At 36.9% G+C, this 19,221-nt stretch overlaps 2 protein-coding genes across 2 annotated transcripts; both read right to left on the reverse strand.

Annotated features, from left to right (window-relative positions):
• Positions 1-266: 266 nt before the first annotated feature.
• Positions 267-2,014, reverse strand: LOC137721388 (WRKY transcription factor 22-like). The gene is made up of 3 exons (XM_068460481.1): positions 1,429-2,014; positions 1,191-1,301; positions 267-1,084 (listed from the first exon to the last, which is right to left on the reverse strand). Exons 1-3 carry the CDS (start codon positions 1,878-1,880, stop codon positions 607-609), a joined length of 1,041 nt encoding a protein of 346 aa, XP_068316582.1. The 5' UTR covers positions 1,881-2,014; the 3' UTR covers positions 267-606.
• Positions 2,015-9,427: 7,413 nt separating this feature from the next.
• Positions 9,428-18,962, reverse strand: LOC137720524 (exocyst complex component SEC10b-like). Its single transcript, XM_068459606.1, has 25 exons — positions 18,806-18,962; positions 17,774-17,863; positions 17,402-17,659; positions 17,239-17,313; positions 16,631-16,732; positions 16,453-16,503; positions 16,271-16,376; positions 15,551-15,664; positions 15,216-15,307; positions 14,888-15,056; positions 14,734-14,810; positions 14,210-14,308; positions 14,002-14,092; positions 13,460-13,545; positions 13,196-13,369; positions 12,491-12,544; positions 12,120-12,248; positions 11,917-12,009; positions 11,685-11,831; positions 11,413-11,510; positions 10,973-11,057; positions 10,472-10,530; positions 10,285-10,383; positions 10,117-10,200; positions 9,428-9,892 (listed from the first exon to the last, which is right to left on the reverse strand). Exons 2-25 carry the CDS (start codon positions 17,861-17,863, stop codon positions 9,814-9,816), a joined length of 2,511 nt encoding a protein of 836 aa, XP_068315707.1. The 5' UTR covers positions 18,806-18,962; the 3' UTR covers positions 9,428-9,813.
• Positions 18,963-19,221: the final 259 nt, after the last annotated feature.

Consider the following 19,221-nt stretch of genomic DNA (forward strand, 5'->3'; position numbering starts at 1 on the left):
ACAGAAATTTGGAGCCAAACTGGCTTTTGGATTTTGGTATCAAATTGGCTTTTCGACCAAGCCAAGCATGTCACACACCAAGAACTATGAAGCCATTTGCATATTTTTACGGGAGCAAAATCTAGTTAGTTCTAAATTATGCGATAATGTGAAGGGAGACTCGAATGCATGTACATAGAGATAGCACTACTATAATTAACTTAGTTACAACGCCTTTTGCATCTAATAAAATGAGATTTCAATTGGTATAAAAACAAAATAGTAACTAACATCAAACTAATCACTTCCATTAACTTTACTCAAAGTTCAAACCAACAACCAATCAACAAATAAAAAGATAATTAATTGACTAATCTAGAAAACTACAAGCCTTTTCACCCCTAATATTTCTAATAATTAAGCATATTGTTAATCAAGATTCCCACCCATAGTTACACCCACTGTACTCTCTCTCTCTCTCTCTCTCTCTCTCTCTCTCTCTAACCCCCAACAAATATAGAGTCAAAAATACCCCCAGAGGAAAAAGAGAATTGGTTTTTTTCCTTTTTTTTTTTTTTTTCCTGTATTTTTGTTTTCTTCACAAAAGAGCTGACTTTTCTTGGCGAATCAGATACTACCAGCGGCGGTGGCAGCACTACTAGAAATCCAAGGCATGCCGAAGCTCCCCGTCGAGTGATCGGAAAAGTAATCTCCGGCCAGACCGTCCAGCCCAACAAAGAAATCGTCACTCACGACCGAGTCGCACATCCCCAACAACTCGTCCTCCTCGTCAGTAATCAAAGGACTCCCCTTCTCTTCCTTGCAGCTGCTTTCCACGGTCGTACTCTGAGGTGCAACGACAGTCTCCTCGTCCGCGGAGACCGAGGTTGTCGGAGAAGCGGGTTTCGCAGAGTCACCCCGCGTGGCGGTTTGTGGCGAGAAGGGCTTCTGGCGAGTGGAGCCGGCGAGCGAGTTGCGGTGAGTTGGGGCCGGGTGGTTGTGCTCCCCCGTGTAGGTGACTATGAACATATTCGGGTCGGATCTGTTCCGCTCCACTTGTTTCCGGGCCATACAACCCTTCGAGCTGCTGCATCTGTAATATCCCCTGATTTTTGTTCCAAAAAAAAAAAATTAGAAATTTAATAAAATAACTAAAATTCATTTAACTTAATGTTTTGAGAAAAATTATATGAAAGAAATGGAAAACCAACCTCGGATATGGGGAACCCTTGATGGGTTTTTGGCCGTACTTCCGCCATGCCCATACGTCTGAAGAGAGACCCTCCGCCGGAACTTGGCACACTTTTTTAAGCTGGTTCTTTCTGAAATGGTACGAAAAATCGTGAATAAATGAAATTACGAATTAAATAGCGCAAATTACGAGGTGGGTATCTTTCAAAATTCGATCTTTTTGAAGTTTTGAGACAAAAACTGAGTGGAAAATCGTACCTTTTTTTGGATCGTGCGGTGGTGGTGGAAGATGATGGCTTGGAGTGCTGGGTTTGTTGTTGTTGGTGCTGGGTTTGTTGGTGGTACTGTATGGGATGCCTTGGATCTTTGGGTGTGGTCAGAGGAGAGAGAGTGAGTGGTGCGATTTGTGGGGAGGAGAGGGAAGGCTGAGATTTGGGGAAGAAAGGCTTGTAAAGCTCATGCAATTCTTCAATGGCATTTCTGGGTTTAATGATGGGATCTGGAAGTGGGGGAGAGAAGAGGAGTTGCTGTTGTGGGGAAGTTGGACCAAATGAAGAGAAGGAAGCAGCTGCTGGGTTTGAATGGAAGCCGGAGATGTTGAAACTTGCGGTGGCACCGGTGGAGGGAGTTCTGGTTGATGATGTGGTGGTAGTGGCGGTGGCGGTGGAGCAGCCTCGGACCACAGCTTGAAGATCCCAATCGTCCTCCATTAGAAGAGAGCGAGAGAGAGAGAGACAAGGTTTCTGAATCTGTACCTTGTGTCTGCTAGCTATCACTGTTTGAGGACAGAGAAAAGAAGTAGAGAGACAAAAGAAGGCGCTGACTTTTAATTGCTAAGAGAGAGAGAGACGATAGGATGTAATGAGAGAGAGGAATTATATAAACAATGTATTTATAGAGAGAGAGAGAAGGATTTTGATACACAAAAGTCTAAAGTGGCAAAAACAAGTGGTTTTCCTAGTGAGAGAAAGGGGGAGGAGAGAGAAAGAGAGAAGGCATCTCTATGCATTTATGTTGCTTTTGGAAATAACATTTTAAATAAATTGGGAAAAATGTAAATTGAAAATGAAAAATGGAAAAGTGGTTTTCGGTTTCTGGGTTGACTTGAGAAAATGTCAAAGCGGGTTTTGATTAGGAAAAATTCCACACGGTGTCTAGGGAGTGGAGCTCGTGAGTTTTACCGACAAAAACAGAAAGAGATAAATAAATAAATTGATTTTTTTCTTTTAATTTAAAATAAAATAATATAAATGGAAAAGTGGAGGCCAGTTAATTTGGGTGCTCCTGTCAAAACAGTTGATGTTATTGCAAGATTTTTAGTGGGTAGGTAAAGTTGGCAACTATGACGATTAGCATTTTTAATTAGCAATTCTTTTACACCTAATTATAATCATTCTGGATTAATCAGTTCAATCAAAGCTTCAATTTTGTTTCATCAATTTCGATGATTGATGTAATCTCAACTTAAGAAATCAATTTAGTTTTTTAATTTAAGAAATCAATGTATTTAATTCAATGTGTAATTTGCTATTTTGATAAAAGATAATGCTAGAAAGAACAAATTTTTAAACTGAACTTTACCAACGAAATAATGTGCTTGTTGTTTGTTAGAAGTATTAGTTAACGTACTTATTTTCTATTACCGACATATCATTTGGTTTGTAAATTTTGTTTAAAAATATTAAAGATAATGCTATTCACATACACATTTTTACTTATCACATACCCTTATTAAATTTTTTGTCATTCATCTTATTCAATTCATTCGATCCGACAACTATAAATTAAAAGGAGCTTGTGGATAACACTATCCAATATCAATCATACAATCCAATTAATTTTAATTGAAATTGGATTGGATCCTAATTGTGACAAGTGATATCATGATCATCGTTTATATCAAAATTGACTCATAAATTAGTTTGTCAATTGGTTACTATTGACCATCAAAATTGACTCATATGTAAGTAGCTCCAATCGATTCAATGATTGACATACATTTTTGACACAAAACTATGCAAAACACAATTGATTTTCTTGGTCAATGGTGACAAAGGGATTAGAGCTACTTAGTATTGTTCTAAAAATTCCCACCTAAACGCTAGGCAACTGACCACTGTCCCGATTCATACCTACACGTTTAAAAATTAAGAAAGGGCGCCTAGACATGTTGAGGCGCTCGCCTAGATTGATAGGCACCTGCTTAGCCCGCCCAGACCCGCCTAGGTTGCGATTCACTTAGGTAGAAAATAGATAACTTTCATTTTGCTTTTTTTTTTTCAATAAATTGTAAAAGACTTGTTGAATATTTTAAATGAGCACACATTATATGCTTGTTCCCCATGTTTTCATTATGTTCCAATACTTCATAATATATGTGTCATTCTATTTTGTAGTTTATGATGAAATTATATGTATTTTAAGTATAAACATACACTTATTTACATGAAATATAATTGAGTTAGTTAAATCCGTCTAGTCCGCCTAGGCGCCTGCCTAGACCCCACCTAACCGCCTAGGCTAGGTGCTAGGCCCCAGCTCGCTGTCCGACTATCGTCTAGCATCTTTTAGAACCTTACTACTTACACGTGTTTATATGTTCCAATTTAGAAATACTAGTAACATACCACAAGAAAATTGAATACGCACCAGATGTAACTTAGTACGACACAAACTAGTATTTTATATTCAACCCAGGATATACACATTTAGGTTGGGTTGGTTGAACAAGGTAGTATATTCTCCCTCTTGCACAAAAGTTTGAACTTCCCAACTTGTACATTGCAGTAGTTTACACCGCTTCACTTGTAAATTACATATCTGGTACGTGTCCTTGAAAATTCCCCATGAGCTCAATGGAGTAGCATGTCCAATATAAATAAAATTACACCCATTGATACTTTAGTTGAAGAATTTAAAACTTCAAAATCATCATCATAGGTAAAAAAAAAAAAAAAAAAAAAAAAAGCTTGTTTTTTTTCTTTATGAGAGCTTTTAGGGTGCGTTTGTTGCACCGGACTAACGCCGTCTGGACTAAGCTCAAGGACTAACCTAGATTGACTTAGACTAGATTAAGTTGGACTAAACTAACTCAGTAAAGCGTTTGTTGCAGTGTCAAACTAAAAAGCTGGACTAACAATAAATTATTATTATTATATTCTAATTTTTTTTCTATTAAGAATATCAAAATTAATAGATTAAAGAAAGAGGATATCTTCTTCACCAAATTGCTGGTGTTCCTTAGCAACTTGGAAGTTACAAAATTACCAATAACCAAAGGCTTAACCCTGATCCTGAAGATTGACCTCTGCTGCTAAAGACCCAATTCCCAAATTTCCAAATATTTTGATTATTACAAATAAAAAGTACCCATAACCGTAAAAATACCCAATCCCCATCCTTCTCGCTATCAGAAGATAGACATTGACGGCTAAAGGCCGTCATCAAAGAGCCGAGCTTGATCATGCAAAGAAATCACAAGACTATATAATTGATCCGGTTTGAGATTTGCATCGAAGGCGACTGTGAAGAGGAACTCATGAATTAATTTCTCGACGAGCTTGATCTAGCAGAGAGAGAGGTAGAGACAGAGATAGACGAGGAAAGACAAAGAAGGAAGCAGGGAGTGAAGAAAGCAAAGAAGAAGGCATATCGTAGTCCTTGGCAATCCCATGGTTCAACACGGGACTATTTTGGACAATCTAACGAGGCCCGGAGTCCACACGAGTCTGGGCTAGTCTCATTTAAGTTAGTCCCCAAACATACCAAACATGGGACAATAATCATAGCTAGTCCAGTCCCACTTAAGAAGATGAAATAAACACACCCTTAGGGTTTTAGTTAGAATTAACGTATGATAAAGATTGCTAATGATAGAGTTTAATTATTGGTTTGTAGGCTTATTGATAATATTCAATTCCATTTTGTAATTGATGTTAATTATGCAATAGACTATAAAAGACAATCTACATTTAAAATTTAAGTTGAGTCTTGAAAAGGGTTATATAGGTTCCAATAAAATTCCCACAACCACCCTGGGGGTGGCCTAGTAGTTGGGATGAATTCCAGGCTCGTATTCCACACGACACATCCTTAGTTCGATTCCTGACGCTGGTGAATCGCACGATGGTGGCTAGGGGGAGGCTGAAATACCTCTATAAGTCTTCCTGAACCTCGAAAGAGTAGACTGTCGTAGCGAAGGTACCAACTAGTCTCCTTTTAAAAAAAATTCCCACTGTTTTTCATATGAACTTTGGCCTTAAATATGTTTAGGGCAAGTAAAAGAATACAATATTATTAAACTTTGCATAATCAATTTATTCATTAATCCCATCTTTATATCCAATAATCCAATAATCCAACTGCTACCACCTTTAAAATCCAAATCCCCAACACCCCTAAAAAAGCTCTTTTTCTGAATGAGGAAATGTATGTATGTATTGTGGTGCTCTTTTGTATACATAATTCCATTTCTCTCTCTTATTAAAGGGAGCAGCATCTGTTCCCTCTTTTGGGTTTTGATGCCTTCTTCTAGAGACTTCCCACTTCTCTCACAAAACTACCACTCCACACCTTCACGCGCCGCCACTATCCGTTGCGCTCGCGCACGCCACCTGGTATAGCGGTGCCCAACCGTCCACGTGTTTCCCTTTCAGCGGCGAGGTTGATGCTGTCTCCGCTTGGGCGAGTACGGTTCCCTGATGATGTTTTCCATGGGTCAAAGTCGAAGGCGTGATCAACGGCTCAAAAACTGATGAATAAGTAAGACGATCTGACGGCTCATAGACGATTCACACTGGAGGCTCGCCCTGAAACAGTATATCGACGGCGCTGGAAAGCCGATGTGGCGTGATAGCTAGCAGATTTGGTGGTCCCCACTCTCCACATCTTAAAGAACAAGTCTCTCTAGAATTTTATATGTACAATACCATGTGACAATTTAACAGGTCTCGTTAGAATTTTATATTCGTACTGATTATTCTAACACTTAACATTTAACAATTTAACTAACTAATATTTTTGTTTGTCTCACAAAAATAAAAACCGTTTCCAGTAAAAAGGAGCGCCCACTATATTTTAGTACATCAAATTTCACATACGTACAACCTTGAATGCACACAAGCTATCTAACCAACTAGCTGATTAAGCTGTCATATTCAATTTTAGAATCGCCGAAATATTTTATTATGAGTAATCTTAAGTAGAACCATCGTACGCAACATTGAATCGAACGGCGAAGAATAGTTTGTTCAGGTTTATAATAAAAAGAATGGGGTGATTTGTGTGTGAACAAGTGTCATGGAGTTAAGAGTGGTAAGGGCGTTAGTATAAGGGCATGTGAAAGGTGGTGCCATAGACGTGGGTGGCACGAGGCATTGATTTTCAAGCGTGTAGGGTCAATTTCCCTATTTTTTAAATAAACAAAATACGGTGGGGAAATATAAATTAAAGGAAAATAAAAGAAATGTGTATACAATATAGTTAGCCCCTAACTTTGAGGACTTTGGCAGACGAGTTCGCAAGTTGGTCATCTTACCTCATCAAATTATACATTCATTTCTTTTCTGGATTTTGGCTTGCCCATCATCTTATTCTACTTATTTATAAGCAAGTAATTTCAGTACTCTTGTTTTTTTTCTACTCATTTTTGTTTATTTCAGTTTTTTAATTCTCTTTCGAGGAGGAAAATAGAAACAAAACATTCATGCGTCGGAATCATTTATGTTTCTACTTTTTCTTTTAAAACAAATGGTGAGGGAAATAAATTAATTTCAAACTCGTGATCTATGAAATTCAAATCTAAAAATTCTCATTTACAAGTGAAAAAGATGTTACTAGGCCCATTAATTTAAAAGAAACTTAATTGTTTGAATTGACAATTGGTTTAGTTCCCATCAAGTAGTAGTTATGCCATGAATCGTGTTCGTTCGTCGTATATTGTGCAATCAGTTTTTGTAAAGTATTATTTGTGTTCAATTTTAAATAATATATTTTCTGACCGCACAATGTACAATGAACGGACACGATTCATGAATCTCCAAGATCTTCATAAAGAGAATCCGAATTCGGATTCATAGTTATGGGAAAGACACAAAGTGGTATAAAATACGTTATCTTATTTTGTTATTTGGTCTGCACACAGGATATATAATTATTTAGTGTAGGTATACACACACTGACACACGTATGTATTATTTTTTGGTAGAGGCCTATACTTATAGCTATACATATATTTAGATATTTGTATACCCACGCGCATGATTAGCAAATATCTGCAGGACGGGGTTTCACACCAAAAAGAATTAAATTATAATTTGGGAAAAGTTAGGGGGAGGGCTCGCGATTTGCCCCCGATATAAGGTCCCAGGGTGAGAGACGAAACGTTATCCAAGATCCTTTAGACTAGGGTTTGTTAATTTCTTTAGAATGGTTAAAGTACTTTTAGGTAATTAAAAGCGTTTCGACAGCATTTAGCGGTATGAGGATGCCTAAATAATATCCATCTCGAAGAAAATGTAAAATGAGATTTTTTTATTATAAAAACAGCTTTGTGCTGATTTTTTATTATGTGCTTCTTCATGAACGTATACTACAAATACGTTTATCAACAAAAATGTATCTAACGACATCATTTCTAACACAATCCCTAGTTCAATGGATAATTCTGAGAATATTCATTATTACCGAATAGGTTCAAAACTTTGTTTAAATTATTTGAATTCTTGTCGTGTCTACAAATTTCCCCATAACGGTTTATTCGGAATTATAATAAAGAAAAGTTTGTGAATAGTTAATTGATGTGAAATTGATGTTGTGTATCAATCAATTGCATGAAATCCTTACCTTCTTATTATACCAAACAAAGGTTCCTCATCTTTTATCTCTTTCTGTTGGGAGAGATATGGGTTTGGAACTAATAATTAAAATCAAATTCTGTTAATTAGATCATCTTTCGGCTGAGAGAAAAATAAAGAAAGCAAGGTAAATAGGTATCGATGATGATGGTTCATACATATTGGAGGGAGGCAGGGATGCGTTTCTAGACTTTTTTCCCTTTATGTAAAAAGTGGACCAGTTGGTGGCGACAGTCCATTCACAGGAGCATTTTAACTTGCACTTAACCACCATCATATAATTTACCAACGTTAAAAATCGAACTCAAAATCAATCGTTGGAAGTACAAATCTAGAATTCACCTTCATTACTGGACCACCCTATGATGGTTCTAAACTTTGGACAAGTTAATTATGACACAAACCTGCCGTCACACACCTTTATCTCTCTCTCTCTCTCTCTCTCTCTCTCTCTACACTATGTAACCATTATTGACATTTACATTTCATTGATAGAGAGCTGTGAAGCACTTTGAATGTGAAATTTCCTGGTGGTTTGGGTTTCGGCTGCTAAAGCTATCACTTTCGTGTCGGTGTGTATGACCCATCGCATATAGCTAAATTGACTTTTTATTTTGTTCAATCTCCATTTGGGTGGTCAAAGGTCAAACATACACGCTCTCTACTTTGTCTCTATCCATTTGGACATGGGAAAATACTCGACTTCGTACACATTACAGCTCAACACGTGTTCTTAAACTTCTCTAATTGAAATTTTTAATTAAGCACTAAACATACGTATCAGCTTGTAATTTGCAATCAAGGACGAGCGTTTGAATATCTTTTATGGGTCAAATATATAGAAAGTTGTAGAAAGGTGGGGATGGCAAACATAAGAAGCAACCCCTCAAGCACAACCACAAGCTTTGAGGATTGTGGGGGTCATCCAATATCATAGCACCTATTTGATGATCTTTGGTGCCTTTCTCTTAGGCCCATCCTAAGAGATGAAGATTGGTTCATATTAATGGGTTTGGCACAACCTCAAGTGATAGATAGATACCTTTGCTATCAGAGGAGATGGGCAGTCCATTACTAGCCACCACCCCACTACACTTTCTAGAGAGAGATAGAGAGAGTTTCTAGAGAGAGAGAGAGAAGTGGGTGCCTAAGCTCCATAGGAGGCAGTGCACCACAAATGACATGGCCATGTATCTCCATCACTAGCCACACCTTTTTCCCTTTTCTCCTTCATTCCGGCATGTGGTTCATGGACTTGGAGGAAAAACATCCACTTCAACTTTGTACCTTCCCTTTAGTGCCTTTGGTTACTAATTAGGCAACAGTAGAGCCATAAGCAGCATAAATTGCAATTGAAACTAATTCACGGTTAAAAACGTGTAATCGAAAGTTTGACCGGAACATAAGAAACAACAATACATGCACCTCGAAAATTAGCTAATTCAGTTCAACGAATTCATCATTTGATTCATATCCTCATGTTGTCGAATCAAATTTGCAAGCCTAGCAAACGAATTAAAGCTCTAAAGACTACAATCTTTTCTGGTCCTCCCATTTATACCTTCAAAAATAAACACTCAACAAAATGGGAAAGAAAATCAAACAATTTTGGATTCAATGCGCCGACAATGAGCTCCTTAGCCAGCCAGTTACTTTGAACTGGCTCCCTAGCTTGGCGTCTGTGCTTCCAAATGAATTCAACTTGATGTGCCTTCTTTCTAAGCTCTGGAACAGCTTGATGACAAGTAAAATTTGGGAGGGCGTATCTAATCAGCGTACTGCTTCCGCATCAACTAGAACTTGTCCACAAGGAACTAAGTCTGGCAGCAAGCTTTGCGCTCTTGTAGTCGTCTCGAAGCTCAATAAACCTGATTCAGCATCCAAATCAATATTTTATCACAATTAGAAAACCTCAAAGCAGAAAAGAAATGTCACGCGGCGCAAAATTTCATGCTGAAAAGTGTATTTCTTTCTGGATGTTTTCCAAAGGAAGTCAGTATAATAATAAAAGTCTAGAATCTTGGTTTACTAATTCGTGTGTGTTCTAAGAGCGGTTTTTGCATTCCACAGTTCAACATGTTCACACTGATACCTTTGTGCATCTTTCCGTATACTTGGCGTGCCCTCAAATAGAGTCGAGAGACTTTCAGGAGCAACAATGAAGACATTGGCCATTCTGCAGACAAAAGCTCATTATTACATTGATATAAAAATCAAGATGAATGGAAGCTGAAAATTTAGAAATTTCTACAAAACTTACATTCCCAGCAATTCAAATTTTTCATCGACGGAAGGAGCATTGAAACTACGCACAAATTCTCCATATTCAGTTATGTCACGCTTCAGCCGCAGTCCTCCACTGAGGGAAATACGGAATTAGGATATGTTACTTGCACAACTTTCAACTCTATTAGCCAGCCACAAAAAATATGAGAAAGTCAACGTACCTAGGATTAAAAGTGAACTTCTGCCAATGATTTAGCAGCCCTTTATGCAAGCGGCTTCCCTATTAAAAAAAATCACAAGTACATGAATTCAAAAGTGAAGGTTTCATGACTCATCATCATTATATAATCACTACAACTTCCCTAACCCTATGCAGCTAACTGCAAAAAGTTTATACCACACACATTACAATAAAAAGGTAACGAAAATGAGAATATCACTAACAACATAACCACAAAGATATAACGAGCATGGCCTTGTATAATGCAATCATTGTGCGCTTTTCTGTGTTATATCAATTTTGATACAATCATGATTCATAGTATCATTTATTAGTTGAAAGCATTGCTCACTGTGTTCAAGGCCGTGCGATCCTTCATTGAATTCAGTGCACATGCCTCTTATTCTACAGTATCAATCTAATCCTAATCTATGGTTGCAAAAGAAACATCAAAGGCATGGAATAAATAAGAGTCAGGAGAGATCACAGATGAACTACTCACTAATTCAGTCAGGAATGCTTGTTTGTTAAGACCTTCAAGTGCCGTGAATGCTGATTCTAGCACACGGGAAAGATACGCTACAACTCTAGATAGGAGAAGAGAGAAACGTTATTCAACATCCAGAAACAACACGGACTATATTGATCAATATCATTAATTTAGTATAAAAATAGTTGGGAATTAAGTGATAACATTTGCACGGTAAATATCACATAAGAAGACAAACTAAAAAAATTTGGCCAGGAAAATTATTTAAAAAGCATTAGACATATAGCAGAAAAGAAACAAAGGTGTCAAATCTCTGGTCACAGAACTCATTGTAGAATTAGCTAAATATATGGTTTTGCTTCATGTCAGGCTCGCCCTCCAAGAAAACAAATTGACATGAGTCAGTTTTTGGAATCCCTTAAGATATAGCTTTAATTATACTTTTGTTGTACCTTGTACAGGCATTTGTTGGCCGATGATCAGGAGCAAATCCATCTTCAGGTGATCTATAATCAGTTACCTTCTGTTCAGCAGAAAGTAACCGCTCCACCTGGATAGTAGGAATTTCACAAAAGGAAAAAATGAACCAAGAAGGAATTGTCAGAGCACAAAATGCATGCAACGTATACAGGATATGTTCAGATACTAATGGGGTGAATTCATGAATTATGCAAGCCTGCTGACCATCCTATATCCGAAACAAGTCTAGAATTCATTAACTGACCTCTGCCATCACAGTTTCAATGCACTGTTGAAGCCCTTTATATGCGGCACCCTCTGCACTGGACATAGCTGTTGCCATTTCTTCACAAGAAGCAGCATGTGCACCATCGACAGGGAGTAGGAGCCGAGATATAGAATTTGAAAAATACTGGAGAGAAAATGCCAATTAGTTCAACATATCAGGTATTCCACTTAAAGCAACATTCATTTAGATAAATGGCAAACCAACATACTTGCTGAACTATAGCCACACTACTACCGCAGCGTTGTACAGCAACCATGAAAGATCTGAAACTGCTTTCACCAGCCGCAGCAGCAGCTTCTGCCTACACATGAGCCATTGATATCCTTAAGTTCCATATGGGCAGACTATACATTTTATCTTAAAAACTTCACAATTTAGAAGGCAACAAAAGGTCTATGATCAGGTAAGTACAGCAGAAGCAGCAGCAGCAGCCACCCTTCTACTAACGCTAGTGCCCAGTACAAATCTTTCCCTCAAAGCTGCAGCTTCAGTCAGGCCATCTCTTGCTCGCTCAAGACCTTCCGTTATATATTGACTGACCTGAAAAGTGAAAATCATACAAGAATTTCTCTCTCTTAATATTTAATATATATATATATATATATATATATATATATATATATAATTTATGCTTTCGTCCAGCCGGAATCTTAACTGGACGTCTATTGAAAAGGACGGTAAATTGAGAAAAAAGCATTTCATTAAAAAAAAAAAAAAAGAGTGGAAAACAAGGTTTCGAAGCAAACAAAGTATCAAACCCTCAATTTAAGCAACCAACTTACTTGGTCTAGCAGGGAAGTGAACACTGCTTTTACATTTGCTGCAAGTGTTGCAGGCTGTACAGTAACATATAAAAAACAATCTGAGAAACTGGCATTAGATCTGATAATAAAAATCCAGTACAATTCAAACCCCAATTTTACCATCTAAAGGACATTGTATTTTTAATTTCTATTTTACTACTCTTAGTATGAGTTCTCCCATTGCCCAATTATCAGCTTCATAAGGCATGTCAAAATTTTCTTCCGGGTTAATCATCAGCAGTAACATACAACTAACATGTCCACCAATTCAGTGAATTTCTTACTTATCCACAAGGGAAAGAGCTACTTTAAGCACGATTTTCTTATAACTCTGGTCTTTAGATTCACATTCTCTGTATGCAGATAAATTTTGAGATACTTAATACCAGATCTCCAATTTCCATGTTAAAAATTGTAGACATTTGTGAATGCGTGGTAACCTATTCATACAAAAAGAGAAAAGAACAAGTAAACCCGTATATTGGGGAGAACAGGAGAAACACTAGACCACAATGGAGTACAAAGAAAAACTTAGGGGTTATATTTTAAATATGCTCGTTATATTTTAAATATGCTCTTCCAGAATTTAAAAGATTACTAAGCAAAGAATTTCCCTGGATCCTAAGTAAATTAGATACAAGTTTAAAATGAGCAATCATATGTAGCATCACTAACAAACATTACTTGAGATGAAAACAAAGTGCATCTGGCAATGGCTTCTTCATTCCAACGAACAAACTCTGTCACAACAGTGACAGATATTTGCTGGTGAGAAGATGCTACTGCAGTGCTTTTTGAGCGCCCGATTGTTCCACCTGATTCAGGTATCTGTTGGTTTTCAGCACGTAGTTCTGCCATCTGCACGGTATAATACATGTTATGCATTGTTAGCACCAAGAGAGCTTGGGAATTGAAGCTTGGTCAAGAACAAATGCATTTGATGCAAACCTTAGCTTGATATAGTTGTTTAAGAGAGGCCTGCTCATGTTCAGGATATCCATCCTTGTGAGAAGAAAACAGAGACTCCGTGAGGCCTGAACCATCAGAGGAAGTGTCTATGAAGATCCCACAGTTGATAAATACAATGAAGCAATCTCAACCACAGAAAAATGCGGACCAACACTAAAACCACTAACATTCCCACCAAATAACACAGCACAAGTTAATATATGTCAGCTTTGAGCCTAGGATTTGTCACACGATGGCAATTTCTACTCTTCTCATAATCTTTTTTAAAGGATCAGAAAAATAAGAAATAAAAGTTCCTTATATTGTGTTAGGCATCTTGAGTGATGCATCTTTGTTTCCCAATTAATCTTTTCATTGTCCAATATTTCTACCAAACACAATCCACAAGCTCGTTTTATTTTTTGCAAATATAACATTATCCAGATGGTTATCTTGCCTTTACCCACCACCATAGCCACACAAGTATTCCGCATTGAGAAAAAAAAAACAATAAGAAGGATTTCAAGTAGTTAATTCATTACCTTCAATATCCAAGTCACCACATCCCACAGCTCGTAGATCCCTAGCAAGTTCTTGTGTCTTCTCATATGCCACTGCTAGCATTCTAAGATACTGCAGCCTCAGATCAAATATAAGTTAAATGAAGAGATGATTTCTAGTCCAATAGCATTTGGTGATGAAGCAAGAGATGGGAGGGGGAGAAGGAAACAGGCAGAGTAATTTACTCACCAATAGAAGTCCGCCTTCTTCCATGGGAGGTAGATTCACCAAAGATGGCTTCACTAATAATTTGTCCAGTAAAGCAGTAACTCTCTGCTCCAAAACTCGCTGCACCCAACATAAGAAAACTAGTTACACAGATGAAATAAATCCAGTAATGCATTATCAGGGAACCAAAATGGAACCCATAAGTATGATTTCTTATCACCACTATTAACCCAGTTGTAGCAGAATCAATCTCTTCTAAGACTGACATGTGTTATATAAACCAAATATGGGTTCACCATTGCATTCAATCATCCAGATGTAAAACAAAAGGATAGTGTATTTTTCAAAATGCTAATAAACATTCTCTCTCATCATTATAACAATATGGATGTCCTGATTTCAAAGGGTTAGGCACTTGTAATATATATGATACACAACATGCATAGAACGGGATTGGTGAGGCTACCCTGGGTCAAGTATGGTGAGAAAAGATACTCACCCAAAAAGATAAAAATAAGAAGATAAAATTAAATCCTTCTCTGTACCTGAACTAAGATTGACATAACTTCATTTGGAGAAGGGAAGACAGCCATAATTGTTGCAGCCTCCTTACGTACAGTGTCTGCACAAGGAACCAAGATGTAACAAATATATTGAAGAATTCCACCACTTGTATTAGATTAATGACATTCTTTAAACCTGTGATTTCTTTATACAAGGAAGAAAGTCCACGAGCAACATTGCTAGGACTAGCCTGTGAACCCTCATCACCAAGAACCAATCTGGTATCTGCATTCATGACTTCCACGTCAATAAACATTGGACGTGTTGCCACATAATGTTGCATAGCGCTAGAGCCCCTGTTAAACTGCATCGCAATTTAAATATAAAAAAATAAGGCAAAGGGATTCATTTGTAAAAACTAAAGAGGTATTTGATTCACTATGTAATTAGATCTAATGAGACAGAGAGAGGCCAGGAGTCCTGGTGTTAAATTCTAGATACTAGGTCCAGAAACAGTGATTACCTGAGATAATATTTTAGCACATTCTGCCATGGTTGACAATTCTCTTCTCTGTGATGCAGTATCAAAACGAGATAGCAATCTGTTCTCCAATTCTATTCAAAATTAGAAGCAAAGGACTCTAATCAGATTCAATCACTATAATTTGTAGAAATCTTTCCCTCCGAAACTAATTTCTAGGATTCAAGATTACAATAAAATCATTAAGGAGGTGTGCCATCCATAGCTTTGAATTAAAAGAACAAGGAAACGAAAGTGATGAGGGAAACATAGTGTCTTCTTCTAAAGATTGCATCGAGAATTTTCCAATGAGGCTTAATACTTTTATGACAGCATACCATTGCAGTAGTCCTGAAGATTAGCAACTGCAACTTCTAACCCTCTGCTAGCTGTTGCATTGCCTGATGGTACAGATATCCCCTGTCTTCCAATATCTTCCTCAGCAAAGGCCCCTAATATTGACAGAAGCATGGACGGTTATTATATCTATGATGAGCATACAACCATGGTAAAATAACCTTATTACCTTTAGGTTTATCACAACTTTATCTCCATTTTCAGAATAAAGGATGATATTACCATAATTACAAGTCAGTTTTAAAAGATACCACACTGATTAAATCGCTCCTTCTACAATTCTATGGGGCTCCTATATACTTATTAAGGAGAACGGTAATAATTTGTATACACTCATGAAGTACAAACACCTTTTCACATTAGATGGCCACATACCGAAAGGACATATAATAGGGTTTCACAGGACTCACAGCTTCAGCCCATTGAACCTAATTACTCCAGATGTGAATTAGGTCTTAACATATCTACATATATCAGATGAACATCATTCGGGCTTCATCCACCTAAACATATATCATGATCATATCCTGAAGATGAATCACAGCTACTGCTACTTCCAAATGTCCTTAATCCCCTTTCTCAGAAAGTGAGTAAGAGGTGGAGGGAAGAGAGAGAGAGAGAGAGAGAGAGAGAGAGAGGCTCATAAATAGTGTTCCTTGGCAAAATAACTACAGAGTTTGGAGATGATAATGCCATCTTACTCAATTTTTGTGCAATTTTAGCAGCCTCTGCAACACGGCTATCATCAGAAAACAGGGGTGAAAGTTCCATGAGATCGCCTGGGCTGCTATTGAACTCCATCAAGTACTGAAAGAATAAAAGTCAACATGTCGTTAACTTCTTATAAATAAAAGGTAGCATATACTAAATCGACAGTGACTACCTTTATAAGCTCTATTGTTTGACTAGCAGTTTCCCGCTGAGCATCTGCACTCTGACAAGAAAAACCAACATAATCACAACGCAAATTAACAAATATTTAATGAAATGATGGCACAATAGATATCAAGTACAACTTCAGATGTTAAGCATTGTTAAACAGGCATAGGACAAGACTTCACCTGCAGATGATCTCCTATTTTTGCAGCAGTCTGGCCAACACTTGATATACGTGAATCCAACCTGGCAAAGCTACCAAACAAGCCATCTACTCCTTTTTCAAGCTGAGAAATAATATGCATAACAATACAGTCAAATTTGTGATTCAATGTTCAACTCAGATTCATTTAATGTTTTGAAAGCACTTTCGGAATTTAGATCCTAAGTTCACATGGGTAAAACTTGCATATTCTCACTTAAGATTGGTGGACGACAATGTTAGAAAAGAATTTAAATCGCAAGCCTTCATTTTTGTCAAAACATGAACAAGAAGCATATATGTAAATTCCATGGAATTTTTTACATATGATACTCATTGCACAATGATAGGTGTAATCTACAAAAGATGAGTTGCAATAATATTCAAATTTTTCAACAGGTAATTGTTATTTCCAGCTTAGAGAACTGTATTAAGTTCAACCCCGATATCCATGTCACACTCTAACGATGATATTTTTAGCTCTGAAAGTAACATCTCAACTGGAAAAAACTTCTGTTTCTTCTTGGAGTGCAGTGTGCACACCATATTCTTAATATAATAAAGTAAAATATACGCTCTCATCTAACTAACCTCAACAAGTGTCTTGCGGTGCTTAGAATCTTGTACAGAAACCTCCTTCTTAAGATTGTAGAGTCTTCCATCAATCTACAAGGGAGACAAGGTGGAATCAGCAAATTCAAAAAAACTTCACGTAACTTTGTAAGTCCAATACCTACACTATCCCAAGACATACCTGTTTCTGGAGATCAACCAACTCCTTACAAGAATCCTTGAACAGAGATAATATCTTATCTACTTCTGGAAATAAAGGGTCTGAAAGTCCTTGCGCAAATTTTGCTGCATCTGATGGTACTCGCATATGTCCATTTTGTAAAGAATCATTCCCACTGAGGTTGCTATGACCTTCAGATGAGTCTGTTTCTTCTTCTTGAAAAGAAGGAAGCAGCTCATTTACAAGGTTACCGAACAATGCATCAAAAGAAAACTCCCCCTACAAATTAAATTTCAAAGAATTTCAATCATTAGTTTACACTGATGGCCAAGTTCATAATAGGTATACTACAAAAGTTACATAACATGTATGATATATTTTTCTGTTATTCACCTTAAAGTCGTCTATGTCCAAGATGAGTGGAAGTGAGCTAACAGATGAAGATTTTGAACGTCTATCGCTCTTGTCTCTACTCTCTTTCATCTGGTTCAAGAAAAATCAGCAAAGCAGCAGAATGAATAAAGTCGCCACGAGAGCTCACAAAAAAGCCAACACCAGTCAAAAGTTCCATCCATTATATAGACAAATTAACAACGATCTTGATTCGAGAACCAAAGTTTTGTTGCTCAAATCACAAAACAAGCGTAACTGTAAGACATCTAATACACTCCACTCTCAAGCATAATAGGAATGTGCGTGTTTGCTAATCACATGAAACAAGAATTGGTCCTTCTTTAAAACATACTGCATCTAGGGAATAAGCTACTTATCTCTAACGTCAAATTTTGGAGCCAATCATTGTAAATTTGCAACTAAATGAATTTCTAAAGTCCCATAATTTAAAACCCAGAAAAGCAAATTAATTCATTCAATTTTGACAAAATTTCAAATTATAAACTCAAAAGTTCAACTATGACTTAGAATCATTTAAAAATTGAATACATTGCAGAAACACCCAAGAGTTAATAAATGCCGGAGATAATGAATGGATGTTGCCTTGAAATTGAATTATAGAAGAGAAATACATGTTAAAAATTATCATTTTCTTCTAATTAAAAAGTCACATATTCTCTAGTTTTGATGGATTTTTCAGCTGCAAGATACTGGAGCTGATAACTCCATTTCAAATTTTCCATTATTCTCCTCTGTTTTCTCACCAACCAAACACATGGAATAAGAAATTACAAAAAAATCCCATTGGATTCACAGCTCCAGCACCTCGAAGAATTCAGAGCTCAAATTGTCAGAACAGGGTCTCCAAAATTCGAACCACATAAAATTTCAAAAAAACGCTAAACAAATTTCTACCTTTCCATCACACATTCAGCAAAAAAACCAACAATTACTATGCCTAATTTGCACTTTGTAAAAAATAAATAAATAAATAAATCAAACAAAAAATAATTAAATTAATCCAAAATATACCTCTATTCGAATTTCACTGAGCGAGAAAGTGAGAGAGAGAATATCAGAGAGTTTGCCTCTTCCTTCTTCGCTGGGTCTGGCTTGGGTTAGATCGAGAGCGAGAGAGAGAGAGGAGAGAGAGCTCGCTCGTAGACGAAGACAACAACGAAAATTCGATTACTCAACTGACGGTTTTACCCATATAGTGCGATTCAAATGTGTAACGATTTGAGGGTAAAATTGACACTTTACATTCTTAGTTTTATTATATTTCCCCAGGCTTCTATTTGGTTTTTCGTGTTGTTTTTATTTGATTCGCCGACCTTTCCCCTCTCTCTCTCCTGCTCACAACATTGCTTTTGATTAAGAATAAGAAATACACTTTTGTTTCTTTCCTTTATTTTTACTCTTTGGTAAAAAAACCCACACATTTTAAG

The sequence above is a fragment of the Pyrus communis genome, chromosome 16 (assembly GCF_963583255.1).
Source record: "Pyrus communis chromosome 16, drPyrComm1.1, whole genome shotgun sequence".
NCBI lineage: Eukaryota > Viridiplantae > Streptophyta > Magnoliopsida > Rosales > Rosaceae > Pyrus > Pyrus communis.